Consider the following 20,066-nt stretch of genomic DNA (forward strand, 5'->3'; position numbering starts at 1 on the left):
CAACCCCTTGTATCCGCAATCTTATTCTTTCGGTCACGACCCAAAGCTCGTGACCATAGGTGAGGGTAGGAGCGTAGATCGAGCGGTAAATTGAGAGCTTCGCCTTCCGGCTCAGCTCCCTTTTCACTATGACAGACCGATTTAGAGTCCGCTTCACTGCAGGCTCTGCGCCCATCGACCTGTCGATCTCCTGCTCCATCCTTCCTTCACTTGTGAACAAGACTCCAAGATAACCCACTTGGGTCAGAATTTCATCCCCGACCTGGAGAGGGCACTCCATCCTTTTACAACTGAGGACCGTCGTTTCAGACTTAGAGGTGCTGAATTTTATCCCAACCTCTTCACACTTGGCTGCAAACCGCTCCAGTGAGAGTTGAAGATCGTGGCTTGAATAAGCCAACAGTACTACATCATCTGCAAAATGCAGAAATGTAATACTGAGACCACCAAACTGAATGCCCTCAACGCCTCGGTTGCGCCTAAAAACTCTGTTCATAAAAGTTGTGAACATAATCGGTGACAAAGGGCAGCCATGGCTGAGTCTAACCCTCACTGGAAATGAATCCAACTTTCTGCCGGCAATGCGGACCAAACTGAGACCCTCCACAACAGGGTCGAACGCTTTCTCCAAGTCCACAAATCTCATCTAGACTGGTTGAGCGAAACCCCCATGCACCCTCAAGTGCCAAGGGTGAAGGGCTGGTCCACTGTTCCACAGCCAGGATGAAAACCACTTTGCTCTTCCTGAATCTGAGATTCGATTTCTTGACACACCCTACTCTCCAGCACCCCTGAATAGATCTGACCAGGGAGCCTGAGGAGTGTGAACCTACCCTATAGTTGGAACACACCCTACTGTCCCCCTTCTTAAAAAGGGGAACCACCACCCTGGTCTGCCAATCCAGAGACACTGTCCCCGATGTCTATGCAATGTTGTATAGACATGTCAACATGGACAGCCCTACAACATCCAGAGCCTTTAAGAACTTTGGGCGAATCTCATCCACTCAGTCCTTGCCACCGAGGATCTTTTTAACCACCTCGGTGACCTCAATTCCAGAGATAGGAAAAGCCTGCCTCAGAGACCCCAGACACCGCTTCCTCCTGGGAAGGCGTGTCAGTGGAATTGAGGTGGTCTTTGTATTCTGTCCACCTTTTCATAATGTCTCGTTAGGGCATCAGCACCGATTCCCCACTTTATACAGTGTTGATGGTGCACTGCTTCCCCTGCCTGCTGAGGGTGTAGTGCTGGTCCACTGTTCCACGGCCGGGACGAGAACCACATTGCTCCTTCTGAATCCGAGATTCGACCTCTCAACGGACTCTCCTCTCCAGCACCCCTGAATAGACCTTACCAAGGAGGCTGAGGAGTGTGTTACTGTTTATAGGCACATAAAGCAGCGGAACCAACATTACCTACAAGCACCAACACAATTTGACTGGAGTGAAATAGCTCCGTGAACGTTAGCTACACATAATGCACAAAGTTGAAACACAACACGGCGTAAATTGGACTGCAAACCGCTGGTTCGATAAATGAAACATAACGATGCACATTAATACGTCGGACACAACAGCAATTTCAGTACAATCGGGGGATATGAGTTAGTTGGAAAGCTTTCTCTCGTCTTCCAGTCGTACTCCTCTGAGTGACTACTGAGTGAGGGGGGGAGGGAGAGAGGGGGAATTTGCTTTTGTCCAAGTCATAATCAAAATAATCCCAAATGGGGCTCTGTCGTTTTCTCCCAACTTTCGCCATTATAATGTTGTTTTAGTTTTGTTTTATACCCATCAGACCTAATTGGAAACGTGTTATGTCACTTCAGACGTCGAAACGCCGCGTTTTACATTTTAAATGATCACAAAAGCTTACAAAGACGAAAACGAATGGTATTTTCGCTACGATTATGGTTCGTTTTAGTTAGTCTAGTGAGCAGACAATGTCATTTTAGTTAGTTATCGCTTTTCAAAAAACATTTATTTTTTTTTAAATTTTATTTCGTAAACGAAAATGTTTTTTTAATTGTAGTTTTCGTTATTTTGTTCGTTTTCGTTTACAATAATAACCTTGATGCCAACTCAGCTTTACAGAGGGTGCAGACGACCAACTCGCTCGAACTTTCTTTGAAGTATGTCCATCCTTTGGACGTTTTTGTCTGCTTTTTTAGCGGTATCCGGTGCCTCCGCCATTTCTACAGTGCGCGCTTGTTTACGCAATGCACGTGTTGACGTATTTACGTCATTGACACTCGTGCGTACGTACATGCCAATGTATTTTAGGTCACCGACTAACCATATATCACGTTTGACTGGTTCCATTGGTTCAAAGTCCACAAGCGCGTCATCTATATCACTACTGTCACTTATTTCAGAGCTATATTCTGATGCATTTCATTGGTTAAGAGACCGAGATTTTGATTAAAAAAAAAAAAAAGAAAGAAAATGTACGTTTATACGCTCTCCCGGCTTTAAAGGTATTAAAGGTAGAAACGCGGTTATGCGCTCCCAGCCTTAATGGATTAATGGGCTTAACTGTGTGATCGGCGTTGAGAAGGACCTTTTTGACTTTCAAATTGTTGTTGCAAAACTTTATTCTTCAATTTAGATCACTCCATTACTTTTCAAACTTTTTAGTTTGCACATACTATTACAAAACCAGAAAGCCTTTTTCTGCACAGCTGCTCCACATGGTCAAGTGTAAATTGGGAACGGCAAAATACAAAAGTGATGCATGACATGCCTCATACAGATTCGGTCACCAAAAACACATCACTATTCATGTAATCTTGAATTTTCTCCCTCAGGCTCTCACTTGAGTATGGCTTTAAAGATTTATTTTCAGAATCCTGTTGTACCTACCTCTACTTGCTATTTGTTTAGGGTGAATCTGTATTAGCTGCGAAGGATGACAACTCTGCTGCTGCTGAACCCAACAACAACAAAGAAAAACAGGAAACTGTTGACCAGATGGAGGCCGAAGAGAAAGACAAAATCAACGAACAAGGAGATGAGGTAATCATTTGAGGATGAAAATGGTCCGTCAAACATTTAGTAGTCTAGCTACAGAAGCCCCTAGATATTGTCATTAACTCACTTTGTTAATTAACTTGAACTTGTTAATTAACTTTATTTTATACCCATGTCAGTACAGTATACCAGTATTTCCCAACCAGGGGTACGCATTACAGGGGGTTCAGGAAAACAGTTAATAATATATTTCCCACATCAATAGCATGTGGCACAGCCACACCAAAGTCACAGCAGCCACGCATCAGCTCAGTTGTCTTTTATTTATATTGTGTCTTTTACAATCCTTACAGTACACAAGGACTAACAGAGTAATCTATACACTCAACAACCATTTTGTCCATCATTCATCAGTCATCTTCTCCATGTTATAAATACCCAACATCACATCTATCCATTCACCCACCTCAGGTGCTCGATCATTTCGCCATCTTCTGGTTATTGCTTTTTTAGATGCCAATAACATGATCCTCAACATTATATAGTCTTCACTTTTACTTAAATTCAGAGTGTCTTGGTTCCCTAAATACATAATTTCAAATGCATTTGGAATATTTGCTTTCATAACCGTAAATAATCTTATTTACATCTCTCCAGTATTGACTTACCAAGGGGCATCCCCAGAAAACATGAAGTGATCCGCTCTCACTTCACCACAAGACCTCCAACATTTGATTTCCCCATATTTTCTCTGCGCATATGTTGCAAAATACCGTAGCCTATAGTATTTTTCCAGCCGTACTCCCTCCAGAAATTAGAGTTAGTAGTTTTCCACTGGTCTTCATTTATTTTTTCCCAAACCTTAGCAGTTAGCTCTATATTCACTTCTCTCCCCCATCTTTCTTTCACATATTTCATGCTGTCTGTTTTTAAATCCTCTAGAATATCATACAGTTTCGAAACTGCTTTCTGTATCTGTGTTCCATACGCATCTATCATAATTGATATAATAGTAGGCCATGAAAAATCAAAGTTCACTTTACTAATTTCTTGCCTCAGATAGTGAGATAACTGCAGATATCTGTAAAAATCATGATTATGCAAATGATATTTGCCTTTTAAGGCTTGAAAACTCACAACAACATGAATTTATAACCTCCCAGTGCATCTTTGGACCGTTTTCCCATAATTTGGCTATCCATCTTGTTGGGTGTAAAATCTGTAAACAATCTATCTCAAGAACCTACAATATTTTGAGAGATTATATTTTTTAATAATCTCTATCCAGATTTTTACCGATATCCCAATATTTTTACTGATATTTATAGAAGGAACTTAAGTTTTCATCAAGTATAATATCCTGAATTGGGGCGACCTGTAGTAGTCCTACTTCTATTTCTTTCCATTTTGCCGAATAAAATTACACAGGCTCAACAAAATTCTCAGTTGCGCTGCCTGAAAGTAACTTTTCAAACGCGTTTTTGCTAGTTGCAATGTTCTGTTCAGCTCAGTTGTCTCATTAAAGCTCAGATGACTAATGAAAAGAAAGTAAAACTACTATAGTGGGTCTGAAGATTATTGTTAAAGGTTTTGTTCCTGACATTTAAAGGTTAAATGCCTGTTTAAAGAGAGCTCCATTTTTTGGTGTGTGTAAATGAGTTACATATAACAGTCTGTTTTTTTCTTTTCGATTCCATTTTTTAAATTTGTATTATTCATTTTAAAGACAACATAAAAAAGCAAAATAAAAAAAAGACAACTCATAACTTTGTTTAAATGTATTCAAGCGTATGTTTATTGAACATTTTTTTCAGATTTGCAAAATGTTGACCCAGATAGCAAAATATGGGTGATTCAATGTTGAAATACAGTTCATCTTAAGTGTTGAATCTATGTTGAAAGCTGAAGTAGAAATTAGACAGAAAGTGCAAGGTTGATAAAATGTTGGGTCTACGTTTGCTTTTCAACCATATATCACACAACATCAATGTTGATTCAACCATCATCTAAACCAGAACCTACATGCAGTTTTTGTTGATTTTTTTTTTTTTTTTTGTTGAATCAATGTTAAGGAAACAACATTAATTCAGCCATCATCTAAATTGGAATTAAATGTTTCAATAAAGTTAAAAAAAAAAAAATCTTGGGTTAGTCCACTACAAAATGTTAGCTTTTTCATTGCTTACCCAAATGTATGAAAAACCTATGACAGAAAACATGTTTAATATTAAAAAAAATGTATAAGAAGGCATCAAAATACTTTCAGTAAACCCAAGCCTCTCTATTTGGCCGTACATTAAATTATAGTCAATGTTTCAAATAAGATCATTTAGTTGTAGTCATATTTTAATAATCTGAAATGTTTGTCAATCACGTACCATAAGATTTAAATCGACTAAATCTAAAGTGATTGACTGTAAGAACAACAGTTCATATTGTTGTAAAAAATATATTTTTTTAGCATAACACATAACATAAAAATCCATCCAATAAAGAACAATACCACAGTAAACTAAGCTTGAATTGGGTCCGAGGCAGTAGCATGCGTTGGGATGCCCCTTTTATGCTCAGGAGCGAAATGAAGCCAATGCTTCCCAGCTGTACAAAAATCTTTCTGGGTCAGCGCGCAGTCAAACTGTTGAGCAGCAACTGAAAGACAAGATTGAAATAAATAAATAAATAACTAGCAGTCAGCAAGTTAAAACACTTGACTGGAAAGTGCAAACGACAAGCCTGGCTCCATCCAAACACCTCTAAAAATACTTGTATCTTATAGCTTGCAATTTTACCATCACCTGATTGTAGTCTCATCTTTTTGGTAAGATTTGCAAGATTTGAAATATGCATTTCAACTCATCCCCCTCTAAAGGTCTCCTACTCCATCCAGTGATTCGACTAATCCCACACGCCCACAAAACATGCTTGCCTGTCACACGTCACTGCCTGACTGACTCACCGACTTTCTTGGATGGAGAGTGCCGGTAGGCACCAGAAACCAGAACTACAAAGGGGCAATTGGAAAACAAGTTGTGACTCAAACATGATACAGACTGCTCCATCTTAAAGCATGACACACTCATGTTTAATATACCATTCCTTCCATGTTGTGGAGTCTTGGGAGTGTTCCAGTGTGGTGTTATACCTGAAATTCATGCACATAATTTAGACAATGTGTCTTCTGCAGTATGCATGATGCCCTCTACCTCCTCAAAACAAACATCTGAATCCAATATCCTTGGAATCGGTACAGTCTATCACAATGGTTAAATACAAAATACAAAGGCTTGGAAGATTACAAGTTTGTACAATACAGATTTGTTCCCACTTTATGCGATCATGTTATCAAAACTAGCACCTTCACGCAAGTCTTCACTGTGTGACAGTTCATGGCGAAGTTATTAGAATGGTCTTATTTATGCATGCATGCATGCTATGATCCATTGACTACGCCTTGGTTTCTCTTTTGGTAGCCTGTAAAATGTTCGCCCCTTTTTTTGCCTCTTGTTGTGACAGCCACAACAGCTGTCTACCATGATTGTAGAAATGTTAACTACAAGTATAGGACGTGTTTTCTATTATGCCAAAATGGCTGTGTGATTTTTTTTTTTTCATTTTATGTTTATTTATTTATTTATTTTATGGCTGTGTGAACGTTTGGCGCATTATATTGCATGCGTAACTTCATTGTCCGGGACTCTATTGGTAAGAGTGTTCTGATCGGCAGACTGTCACCACGTCGTTCTGTTACAATGCATGCAAATGGTCAATTTGTTTCATACCGTGAACAGAACCCTGATGGTTAAATGAAAAAAAAAAAAAAAAAAACATTTTAAACACATCGTGATATTAAATCAAGTCTCTCCCACACTCGGTCCTCAAGGTCCTGCCCGTTTCTATCCTAGCTGTAACACACATGATTCAAAAGTTATCAAGCTTCTTCAGAGCTTGCTAATAAGATGATCATTTGAAACAGGTGTGTTGAAGCAGGCACAGGTGGAAAACAGGCAGAAAAGTGGCCATTGAGGACGGGAGCTCGACATGTCTGTATTAAATAATACATTGGTCATACTATAACCGTTGTAGGTTTGGGAACAGACCCATATTTAAAACAAACAAACTGAATCTTTACACATATTTAGCTCAATGTAGGTAAAGTTAAATCAAACATGAGCACAATAAAGCACCCAAGAAAGATAATTTCCTCAAACTTACTGAAAAAGCAGGCAGAGAGATACTCGGAGCTGGTTTTCTGTACGGAAAAGGGCGCGATGAAGTCAAGTGCAAATCAGTGCGCAATTGCGCATGCACTGCTGGGTCGTCGTCTTCTTCTGTTGCATTTCCGGCAGAGTTGACGCTTTCTGTCCCCCGCAGGTTGCTGGAGCTACTTCATGTCACACTAGTTAATACATCACACAATCTAGTTTAATGCGTGAAGTCCAACACACCTCTAAAGGCTCATTTATGCTCAACGTTAAATACGGATCTGGTTACGTACAGTATAAGTGCTTTCCAAATGATAATCTTAAAGTAGAGGGATTCGTACTGAAGTGTCGCACAGAAATGATACAAATATTCACGTTTATCTTGGTGAGCCTTACATCTTTTACTAAAAGATGGCCTTTTTTGGGGGGATGGACCATTTTTGAGTTGCAGCCCTGCACAGAAATGGCTAAGAAATGAAACAGGACCAGCACCAATGTGCTCAGGGCAAAACCAAATCTGACAGAAAAAAGTGGTTAACAAAATAAAATGTGTGTGTATATATATATATATATATATATATATATATATATATATATATATATGCCCCTCAGAATATACCTTCCCACCTCCCTCCGCTGAAGTAGAAAAATAGAGAAGGGCAAACATGGATATGTTTTACTTCAACCAAAATACAATGTTGATTCAACTGCATCTTTTCATCACAAACTTGTTGCCAAGATGTTGTTGAACCAACGTTGATTGACCATCAGTCTTCAACTAAAACCAAAATAAACCCCAAAATCAACCATCTTAACCCTAATTCAACATTTATTTAACATATTTTGCTATCTGGGGATTATTATACATTTTTGCCAATCTCCCTCTTTGTTGCAAAATTCGAACAAAAAGAGCGCTCCCAGGGTCATCAGCATGTCTTACGAAGTGAAATTAAAAATTTAACAATAGCTCCTTATATTTTCGGAACAAAAAGTTGAAGAATGTTGCCAGGGCCAGTACAATCGCGTATAAAGTTAACTGAAAATTTACATAAATAGTTCCTAGAAGTTAACAGTTTTAAATGGATTTATTATCGGCCATCAGATTTTTAAAAAAAGGCCAATACCAATATTCAGCTTTTTGACGAATATTGGCACCGATAATCGGCCTGGCCGATAATTGGACTATCCCTGGTAAATATCTCAATTCTCTGCATGTGACCTTTACTCCGTCTCCTAGAGGGAGTTTGATGAGAATGAAGTGGACCCCTATCATGGCCAGCAGGGAACAAGACCTGAACCCGAGGCTATCAATCTCCCTGAGGATCTTAACCTGGACCAGGATGAGGAGATGGGAGATGATCAAGAAGGTGAAGGTGATGGTGAGTTTTGTTCTTATTGAAAAACATATTGATTCACTTCCTTTTAAAAGCAATATGTTTTATGTTTCTAAACTATCACTCTTTTGTATCGCTGGCGGCGGTCCGTAACCACCTCGTTGTCGCCAACATGAGAGAGTCCACAAAGCATATTTGTATATAATGGATACATTTGGCTTAATGACATGCGGCTGTTAGTACTTTGATTTCTGCCAATTGTGGCATGCATGGGGAAGTTTCACAGCCTGCATATTGTCTGTATTGTATTGTCATGAGTCAAATGCACTATGGTGTATCTGTGATTTTCGGTGACACATCTGAAGCATTAACCATCCTATCGTTTTGCCTTGAAAAAATGTCTTCATTGTTGTCACTGTTATTTTAAATGCAATGCAATTGAAACAAAATGTTCAAATATAGTTTTCTTAAAGAGGAAGTCAACCCCACAATTTTCTATACCAGAATATGTTCTATGTGCCTCCACTAGTCTAAACACTGTATTCTGATTAACATTGCGTTTGTGCCAACCAGTCACTGTTCACCTGCTTTCTGAAGTCATGATTGATCGTTACCTGAGCACTGAGCAACTGTGATGTAATTTTCACTCGACAGCAAGTGACAAAATGGCCGCACCCTGAGATGGACAAAAACGGGTAGATTTTACTGCTTAACTCATATTACACAAACACAATATCAATTAGAATGCCGTGTTTAGACCAGGGGAGGTGCATGTTCTGTGGAGAACATATTTTTGCCAAGAATTTTTGGGGGGTTGACTTCCACTTTAATTAACGTTGTTCATACCATTTCCATTTTAATATTACTGTACTGTTATTGTTTAGAAGAAAATCCATTTGACATTGACAAAGAGGCGATTGCAGTAGAAGGGGACCAAGATGGACAGAAAGAGGGGAATGAGGAGGAGGGAGATGAGCTGATGGAAGAAGATGAGTCAAACCAAAAAGAAAGAGACAGCAGCGAACCAGAGACACAGAATGAAACGGAAAAGAGTGGAGACAATCTAAAAACAGAAGATGAAGAATCAAAAAGAGATGAGAATCTGTCTGTTCCAAAAGAGGAAGGGACCAATCCCAAGGTGGGAACATTAACTGCTTTGTATGATCATTATATGGCATTTATTTTTATTGCTTGTATTCATGATCAGACCCGATAAAACATCCTTGACTGCATGAAATGTTTCATGACACTCTACTCATGGAATGTTTACCATGTGTTTGTTGTGTTGAGCTCCGATACATCATTTGTGACTGAGGTCTGTGTTTATATAATTGGGAAGGAAGTAATTCAAATTTCAATTTCCTCTGGTGCAACAAAGTGCTACACTAATTACAAGTATTGTTTTTGATACATGACACTCAACAATCTGATAATTCCCAAAGTGATTGCAATTGAAAGACCACTTTAAGAAGCAGACGTTATGTTAATGAAACAAAAAAAATCAGAGACCGTCTAGCTTGAATGATACCCTGGGCGAACTAACTTTATCCTCCCAATCCAACTACCACCCATCCCCTGGGGTGTTGCTCCCTTCCCACAAAGTGCACATACCAGAAACGCCACTGTGTGCATGTAATGAACACCACCCAATACCCCTTCCCCTTTTGGAATAGGAGGAGTCTGTTGGTATGGATGATGATGAGGCGCAGTCGGACTCAGCTGAGAGGAAAGAACACAACTCTGATGGGCAAACCGGAGAGCAGAATTTCCAGAGTGATACTGCTGTAGAGCTGGCTGGAGAGGCATCAGAGAGAGAGCAAGCAAAAGAGGTGTGCCTTGTGCTGAATGTGGTTTTAAATATTGAAAATCTATTAATTGAAAGATCAAAGTAGAATCCCTATTCCACATGCACACACACACTATATATATATATGTATATATATATATATATATATATATATATATATATATATATATATATATACATTTTTTTAATTTATTTTTTTTATTTATTTATTTTTTTTAATTAAGTGATTAAGGCTGATTTTGGCCTAATAAATTTTATAGGCTTTTCAGGTTACCGCTGAAAAACTACAACGCCTCACGGGATCTTGCGGAAAAATAACATGAAGTATGCAACACTGGGGAACACATGTCTGGGTTTGCTGTGCAGAGCTACTGACGCACGTTACATTGAGAAACACTGCTGGTCACCATGATCTATATAAAAAAAACCTTGTAGAGTAGAGGAGGCATTACATCTGCTTCAAAATATTGACGAGCCTGAGGCTGAATTGCTCCACTGACACTCAGAGGGTCAGAGTGAAAAAGCCCCCATGCCCCGGCCAAAAGGTTGCCGTTGGGTTACGCTTGGGACGGACTTGTTTTGTCTTCGGTGGTCTACTAACCATTGACTTCTTCCTCTTCTTCCAAGTGAAGTGCAGTAAAGCCGTTTGCTCAAGGCTGCAATGGATGCCGAGTGGGCAACATTTAACACATATTATGATACTATACAGTGTTAGTTAAAATAATATGAAAGCTAATCAAATGAAGGGCTGCAGTAAGATGACTTCGGTGAAGTGGGTCCCTGCCCAGTTGATCAATGTAGAAATCTCCATAGCAGCGCCTCCGAGGATGTGGTCAACCTAGGATCTTGTAGCGGTCAGTTGCTGTGGGGATCGAAACAGCAACCTCCAATTCAGTCGTCATCACCTAATTCCCAAGGATGGCAGGCTGTGATCAGAATTTAGCTTTGACCGACCGCGGCAGCTGACGAGCATGACGGAACGTTCGCTAAAAATTACGTTAAAGTTTTAATTTTTATCATAAAATTGACATACCTTAACTAGAATGCCATAGTGTAATTTATCCAATTCTGCACTTTAAAACGCTTGTCGCCGTCGTGAAAAGTGAAAGTAAAAGCGGCCGATTCTTCTTCTTCCCTCATTCTTCTTCGCCTGCTTTTTCTTCTTCTTCTCCTCCTACTTCATTTAAAAATCGAAGAAGAAGCATGGCCGCCGGCGGGATCATGCATTAACTTTATCTTTGCACAACAACATCAATAAAGTCCTTTGGATAAAATGCAACACGGGATTGTAGTTACGGTAAGCTGTTTTAAGGCAACATAAGACAAAAGTAACAAACACTTTCACAATTTATTTGGCAATGACTTAAGTCGTCAGTCGGGACCTGCGCTCACGAATTATAAACACAGCTCATGGACTGTACTATCCGATTTTTACAAAACTTTATTAGAGCAAACACATCATTACAAATATGGAGGAGAAAGTATCCAGTTTGACTCGTTGACTAAATAAACGGCACATTTGAATAGTGGACGCAACTAAGCGAGAGGCTGCGATGACGCGCACAGACTCATCTCACGTACAGTACAGTGTGTGGAAAAAGTAAATCCACTTGTGCTCTTGTTGGTCGATCTCACACTGGGAACCAGTCACCGCCTTTTATGAGTGCCTGCGGGTATGTACAAAGCCTCCGAGTCAACTGATATCTTTGAAACAAGCCGAGTGCAGACTGCTCGTCGACTCCCTAGTTAGCCGCGCGCATGAGCTACAAACAAAGTACAACCGATTAAAAATCAAAGTGTGCGCCCCGGGCTCCTGCAGCCGAAGCTGTGTCGCAATAGCAGAAGCTCACCCCCACTCGAGCTGCCGTGGTCCTTTCGGTCAGCCCCTGCGCTCACTTCGTACCGGCTGGCAAGCGTGGGCCGCGGCGTCGGCTTCTCTGAGCGTGCGCCCGGCCCTTCCCACTGATCTCCGCAGCAGCTGCCGCAGTGGCAGCGGTCGCCGATCGCGGGGTCGCTGATCCTGCTCGGGCCAGGCCGGCCCGGCTGGCTCATTCGGGCGACGCCGAGCCATTGAATGACGCGTTGCGGCTCATGACCCAAAGTCAGATTCGGCTAAGTACGTCTAATGGCAACATTGAACCAACAAGTTCAAAACTCAAATGCACATATCCAGCTAATATTTAGTTTATAGCATACGCAGCTGCAGCATATGCAGAAACACTGGACATACATATGCATCATATGTTTACATAGACTGCTTAAATTAGAAAGACTTCCTTGCTTGCCTATAAAATGCAGCGTTGTGTTTGTTATATATATTTTCTTTCTAAAGCAAGACAAGGTTAGCCAAGTGTTCAGTAGCATGTTTTCAGTAACAGCTGCATTATTGTATTGTCTTAAACTTCTCACAAATAAAGCTCTTGTGAAAAATAATCCTAGATAATAATGCAAAAAAAATGTATTCAAATAAATACTGGTTAAAAACAGCCCTTTGAGTAATCCATGGTAAAGTTCACAAATAGTAAAAAGTTCATGAAATTGAAGAACAGAGAAGTTCATGCGATTTGTCCAAAAATAAATCCTTCTATTTTTTTTTTTTTTTTGTTAAGAATCGGAATTGTGAATCGTTAGGAACCAGAATCGAATCAAAACATCATAGCCGAAATCGTCCAAATTCAAACGATGCCCAACCCTACCTGCTACTGTTCTGGATAGCCAATAACTGAAAGTATTTTAATTTATTTTTTATTATTACTATTATTATTATTATCTGTGACTTGTTGGTTTGCCTTAATAGATAAACATGTGGGTCTAGATACTCAGACAACTTACAGATTTTGTATCATTTTATGTTACTGTAAGTGGTGGATCTCCTTCTTTTTCACTACTTCAAACAACTTGAAAATTATGTGCCTTTGTTTTTGCACAGTATGGTTATTTCTTTCCACTAGTTCAGACAATTTACAGATTAATAATTGTTTTTTTTTGTGTGTGTTTTGTTCTTTGCACTACTTCTTCCTTTGTTTTGCACTGCCCCAGGCTCAGACAACTTCAAATGTGTCATTGGTTCCAGGCATTGACTGTACAGAGCGTTGTCGAAGTTAAATACTGAAGTTGTACTGTTTTTTACCTCTTAAAAAACTATTGTATTAATGATAATTTAAGTTTTTGGCGATAAAAAAAGTTTTACAGTAAAAAAAAGAAAAGAAAAGCCTGTGCTTTAATTTGTTACGTGGGGTATCGAAAGGGTATCGAGTATCGATACTGAACTGGGTGTCGGTATCGAAGTTGAAATTCTAGTATCGTGACAAGCCTAACCTACATACATAGTGGGTACGGAAAGTATTCAGACCCCTTGAAATTTTTCACTTTGTCAATGCAGCCATTTGCCAAAATCTAAAAAGTTTGTTTTATTTTCTCATTAATGTGCACTCAGCACCCCATCTTGACAGAAAAAATGATTTTTGGGGGGAAAATATATGAAATTTATGAAAAAAGAAAAACTGAAATATCATATGGTCATACGTATGCAGACCCTTTGCAGCGTCCTTCATATTTAACTCACATGCTGGCCATTTCTTCTGATCCTCCTTGAGATAGTTCTGCTCCTTTATTGGAATCTAGCTGTGTTTTATTAAACTGATTGGTCTTGATTAGGAAAGTCTATAGAAGACCTTAAGCTCACAGTGCATGTCAGAGCAAATGAGAATCATGATCGAAGGTGATCAGAGACAAATCTGGCCAAGGTTACAAAATAATATCTGCAGCACACAAGGTTCCTAAAAGTACAGTGGCATCCATAATTGTCAAATGGAAGACGTTTGAGAAGACCACAACTCTTCCTCGACCTGGCCGTCCAGCCAAATAGAGCAATCGTGGGAGGAGAACATTTGTGAGAGAGGTAAAGAAGAACCCAAAGATCACTGTGGCTGAGCTGATCAGAGATGCAGTAGGGAGATGGGAGAAAGTTCCACAAAGTCAACTATCACTGCAGCTCTCCACCAGTTGGGGCTTTAAAGTAGAAGTCAACCCAAACATAATTTTTTCAAGAATATGTTCCCAGCAGGCCCACTAGTTGAAACACAGCCTTCTGATTAATTTTGCGTTTGTGGAATACAAGTTAAGCAGCAAAATGCACTTGTTTTTAACCATCTCTGGGGGTAGCCATTTTGTCTTCTGTCGACTGAAATGACATCACAACTGCTCACAACGACCAATCACGGCTGACCTGTTTTCTGAATCTGAGCCGTGATTGGTCGTTGTGAGCAGTTGTGATGTCATTTTCGACAGAAGACAAAATGGCCACCCCCAGAGATGGCTATAAACAAGTGGATTAACACTTTTTCCAGAAACGCAATATAAGGCAGAGTGGCCCGATGGAAGCATCTCCTCAGTGCGAGACACTTGAAAGCCCGCATAGAGTTTGCCCAAAAACACATGAAGGACTCCCAGACTATGAGAAATAAGATTATCTGGTCTGATGAGACCAAGATTGAACTTTTTGGTGTTCATTCTAAGCCGTATGTGTGGAGAAACCCAGGGACTGCTCATCACCTGCCCAGTACAATCCCTACAGTGAAACTTGGTCGTGGGAGCATCACGTTGTGGGGATGTTTTTCAACTGCAGGGACAGGATGACTGGTTGCAATTGAAGGAAAGATGAATACGGCTAAGTACAGTGATATCCTCGAGGAAAACCTCTTCCAGACTGCTCAGGACCTCAGAGTGGGCGAAAGGTTCACCTTTCAAAAGGACAATGAACCAAAGCACACACCTAAAATAACAAAGAAGTGGCTTCAGAACAACTCTAACCGTTCTTGACTGGCCCAACCGGAGCCCTGACCTAAACCGGATTGAGCATCTCTGGAGAGACCTGAAAATGGCAGTCCACCGATGTTCACCATCCAATCTGACAGAACTGGAGAGGATCTGCAAGGAAGAATGGCAAAGGATCCCCAAATCCAGATGTGAAAAACTGGATGTTCTAGCTCAAAAGGGTGCTTCTACTCAATAAAATACATCAGGGTCTGAATACTTATGACCATATGATATTTCAGTTTTTCTTTTTTAATAAATGTATAAAAAAAAAAATTCTGTCAAGATGGTGTGCTGAGTGTACATTAATGAGAAATAAAATGCACTTTTTTTATTTTGGCAAATGGCTGCAATGACACAGAAAATGATAAATTGCAAGGGGTCTAAATACTTTCCGTATCCACTGTATATATAATGTCCGTGAGTGATGAAAGCCATCAAGATAATACAGTATCTGCTTTCTTTGTACTGGGGGATGCTGCATTTTGTTTTTAGTTTTACAGAAAAATGAGGAGCAGAAATTACCTTCCTAACACAACATCTTAGTTTTGTAATGCTTACAGATATTAATTACATTGGGAGTTTAATAAAAATGTGTGTGTGGGGGGGGGGCGCGTGTGGGGGGGGGGGGTGTTTACGTCAAAAACACGTGTCATATACACATACACATAGCACTCTACCTTGTCATGTTAGCGACACAAGTACACAATAAGACGGTACATATTTTTACCTTTACCATTGTGTGTGGGCAAATGAGGTGACAATTTAGAAGTTCTTCGAGGACCTTGTAGATAGAAAAGGGCTGTCAGAGTTAAGGCAATTTACCATTGTAAGGATCAGCAAATTTTGTGACGAGCAATTTATTTATTTTTAAACACTGGTTATTTCATCACAAATTGATTGAATACATTTCCATATACTGTACTACATTTCATAGGAGCATGGGAATGGAGCAGCTGATGCCAATGAATCAGAAGGTCACCAGTCAAAGCTGTCTGCAAGGATGTCTTCACAGACACAGAAACATACCAGCACTCAGGTACAGTGTTCTAAATGATCTAATTTGTCTTTTTTTTTTTTTCACGTGAGGTCTAACATGTTTTCATCCCTTATCTTTCTAAAATCATCTCTATTGTCAAAATATGATTGTTTTCCAGAGCTTTAAAAGAAAACCTGGACAAGCAGACAATGAGCGTTCGACAGGTGACTACAATGATCTTATTAACAAGCGTCTTCGTACTTTGGAGAGCACTCATGAGCAGACACAAGACAACAGGCAACGTGAAACCCAACAAGAGTCCGACCTATATGAACATATCAAGGAAGGGGACGTGGCCTACGATAGGCAAACATACGGTCAGTAGCAACTACATCATCAATACAAATTGTTAGGGTCAGGTATAAAGAAATTATTTTTAATATATTATGATAATAAATATAATATTGGATGTATTTGTTGAACGCTCCCAGACGTTGCCAGTGCAGATCAAGAGGCAGCAGAGCATCAACAGGTCAAGGATGAAATTCAGGATGATGAGGATCTTTCAATGGAAATGGAGCACCAAGATGATGACTTTCAAGCTGCTGAAGTCCAGGAGCTTAAACATAAGCAGCTGGATACAGCAAAGGCCTTTCAGGAGCAAGGTGTTACTGAATTCAAGATCCACCCACTGACACACATTATGATGCGGATACTTTATTCCTCCTCAAGACCATGCCCCCGACCTTATTTATTCCTATTTGCATTAATTTTGAAACAAATGCAAATCCATCTCTTTGTGCTCTGTTGTTGACTCACTGCCACCCTTTAGGGTTTGGAAACGTGTTGTCATCATGAGCGTATCCCGCATTTTCAACAGTAGCGGACACACACCATGCAAGACTTGCTCTGTGTCTGTGTTCCCTCAGTGTTATTGGCATACTTATCCAGCCGAGTTGAAAAATTGTGAATTGTTGCTCTAGGGTTAAAAGATTACAATGGACCTAATTTTTTACAAGTTTGCTACAAGTTTCTTTCGTAGTTCGAAGTTACCCAATTTTAGTTTTAAAAATTGAGGGTTAATAAGTGTGACATCGCTTATGTACAGGGCTGCCGCTGACCAAATTGAGGCTTGATGCAAAACATCATTTGCGTGTCCCAGTATTTTGCGATATTTATCGACGAGGGAGGGACGTGCTGATGGAAAATTTGTACAACAAGCGTTGACGACCGTGTGAACACCAGTTTTTCACGCACCAAAATTATTTTTTCTTTGGGAGTGAACAAAGTGGTGACCCTCATGGACGATGGGGCCCGACTCGCAGTGCTTCATCTTCGTTATGAGAGCCATGACCCTGCTAATTCATCTTGTATCCATTTTTTTAACATTACTTATACTGGTCACCAAGTATCACATGAAATCAACAACAAATACTCGATATTGCAAAACATTAAAATGGCCGATAAGTTGACGGTGAACTAGACTGGTAACATAGCAGTCTTCACCATGTGCTCCTTGTCAAACAACACGAACAGATGGACTCAAATGCACAACAAAATGGTTAATTTTATAGTGGAATAAGGTTCAGTTCAGTGGGATTATGATTCGATTTGATATGGTAAGGTTCAGTTTGAGAGGGTATGATTAGTTATTTTATAGTATGTATAAACAGTACAAATGTGTGTCAGTACTGTAAATTGCCTTTAAAGCGATGTTTCTACCACATAAAGTTCCCAGGACTTTTCTAAAACACAATTGTTTTTTTTTTTACAGGTATAGAGAATGTAGAGATGCATCAGCAGAGTCAAGAGAATGAAGACAAAGAATGGGAGCGCAGCAGGCATCCCAGAGATTTAAATGAAGCTGATAAAAACTCAGAATCAACCTTTCACACACTTCCAGAGATGCTCATAGACACAATGCAGGTTTATGATTTGTTAGTTTTTGGCACACTTCTCAACGTATTCACTGCCAGACACATTCACTGAAATGGCCTCGCTTGGCCCCGGATGTTTGCTTTTCCGTTGGACTTTTTTGGGGCTGAGCGGTTTCAATGTAACCGCTTTTCAGAACCATCTCGGAGGTGGTTCAAAAGCACTGGCCGTTTGCGGTCAAGGAGACCCATGTCGTCACTGTCATCTGATTGGCCGATAGCAGTGCAGCCAGGACTACCGCCACACACGCCCATTTCCTGGTTTTAGACGAGCCAGCCGTCGTCAAATTAATTAAAATGCAGTACAGTATATCGTCGCTGTCCTGTGAAAAACACTTATCTCCAATTTTCGAAACTTTTTTAATTTTCACTTTAATGCAATGTCTGTAACGCGGAAACATGATTCATGTAAAAATGAGAAAATGAAAAAAAACTGGAGATGTTTGACAGCGACGATATGTAATAAACATAATAGGGTTTGACAATGCTGAACCATATAGACAATTTCATATGTACTTATGAATGAATTTTTCATGATTTACCCATTAAGACAAAACATCTCTCTAATGCCTAAGGGCAACTTTAGAATCACTCTCTAAAATCTAAAGTTTTTCCGGAAATTAATAATTGATATCTCAGCTGTAGCAGATATAAACATAATTCCAAAAGAATTTGAGAGCTTAGACATGTGGCCTTCACAGAGTTTATTCACTGTTTCAATCAAAAATGTAAAAATAGTGTCGAAGAGAAGAATTATTTTAAATTGTTTAAAAATTGAGTGGTAATTACCATCCTCTATTCTGTTACAAAGCTGTCGATATCGTCATTGTCTACAAACATATATCAACTATATATATCACGATCGACTGATTCCACTGGTTCAAAGTCCACAAGCACGTCGTCTATATCACACCATCACTTATTTCAGAGCTCCCGTGATTGTCTGCGTCCGCCATTAATGGTTGAAAAAGTTCTGGGACATCTACAGGGCTCACGACACTGTCATGCGTATTTCTGATGGATTTCATTGGCTAAGAGACAGAGAATTGCTTGAAAAATAAAAATAAAAAATGACGTATCCACTTTACCGGCTGTGAAGGTAGAAACATGTAACAGTGCTACCTGCGTTAGTGGTAGAAATGAGAGGTCTCCAGTAGTAGAGCAGAGGCCCCGACCGATCGTGGCCCCCACCTAGGAGATGGTGGCTTTGGCTGGCCGGCAGAGGGCTGTTGATACCGCAGAGCGAGGACAATGAGCCGTTGACTCGGGGAGGCAGCAAAATGAATGAGAGTGCTCTCCATTCAGGATGAATGACCTCTGGCAGCGAGCTTTGCATGCTGCTCGCAGAATCACATTCTCACTTTCATCCATGGTACATATGAAATTGGAAACATGATTCAATATTGTTGTAATACACAAAATATGTGTGCTGTGTAAACTGTATATTTGTACTGATGGCGCTCGGCGGAGATGGATTTATTGTCCCCATGTGAAAGCTTCTGTGCATTTAACTCATTCACTGCCAGGCATTTTCAGACCCTCTTTTATCCTAATGTTAGAAAAAAAAATCCTGGGATTGAATGGCTGGACTGTGAAAAGACAAATAGGTGAATGGCAGTGAATGAGTTTATGGGCTGTACTTGGCGACATCCCCACATCATGCAAAAGCAATTCACGTTTTGAATCGCTCCAAAAAGAGTGGCCGAAAGTCACCATTGTGAAATTTTATGACACGCTGAGGGTGGGACTCATGCAGCACAAGCTTACACAGTACGGTTGATCGCGGCCCATCACGCCGTGCGCTTGTTTAATGGAAAAGCAACAAAGGTCATGTGGTGTGGTGTCGGGCATATCTGAGTGGTGTTGTGGAGCTGTTTGGGTCTAATGGAAAAGCGGCCTATGTTCATGCATCCCCATTTTTTTTTCCAGAAGTTAGACAGAGACCCAGAGGACATCAGGAGGGAGATGGAGGTGCAGTTATCAATGTGGCACAAACTGACTCCGGGAACACAGGAGGAGGTGTGTACA

General features: G+C 40.1%; 1 protein-coding gene across 5 annotated transcripts in view; it reads left to right on the forward strand.

The window, feature by feature from the left end:
* The window catches only part of mdn1 (midasin AAA ATPase 1), a 219,081-nt gene that overhangs the window by 178,524 nt on the left and 20,491 nt on the right, over positions 1-20,066 (forward strand). For 4 of the 5 annotated variants that reach the window (XM_086018242.1, XM_086018239.1, XM_086018241.1 and 1 more), the window contains exons 87-95: positions 2,881-3,012; positions 8,407-8,548; positions 9,388-9,641; positions 10,177-10,332; positions 16,063-16,164; positions 16,283-16,481; positions 16,596-16,769; positions 17,879-18,030; positions 19,968-20,057. In XM_086018242.1, the coding sequence (XP_085874368.1) occupies positions 2,881-3,012; positions 8,407-8,548; positions 9,388-9,641; positions 10,177-10,332; positions 16,063-16,164; positions 16,283-16,481; positions 16,596-16,769; positions 17,879-18,030; positions 19,968-20,057 (1,401 nt within the window). The remainder of the gene's footprint in view (positions 1-2,880; positions 3,013-8,406; positions 8,549-9,387; positions 9,642-10,176; positions 10,333-16,062; positions 16,165-16,282; positions 16,482-16,595; positions 16,770-17,878; positions 18,031-19,967; positions 20,058-20,066) is intronic. The other variant, XM_086018240.1, reaches the window with a different exon arrangement.

This window comes from Filicampus tigris, chromosome 20, assembly GCF_054856515.1.
Source record: "Filicampus tigris isolate MCC_2025a chromosome 20, RoL_Ftig_1.0, whole genome shotgun sequence".
Lineage (NCBI taxonomy): Eukaryota > Metazoa > Chordata > Actinopteri > Syngnathiformes > Syngnathidae > Filicampus > Filicampus tigris.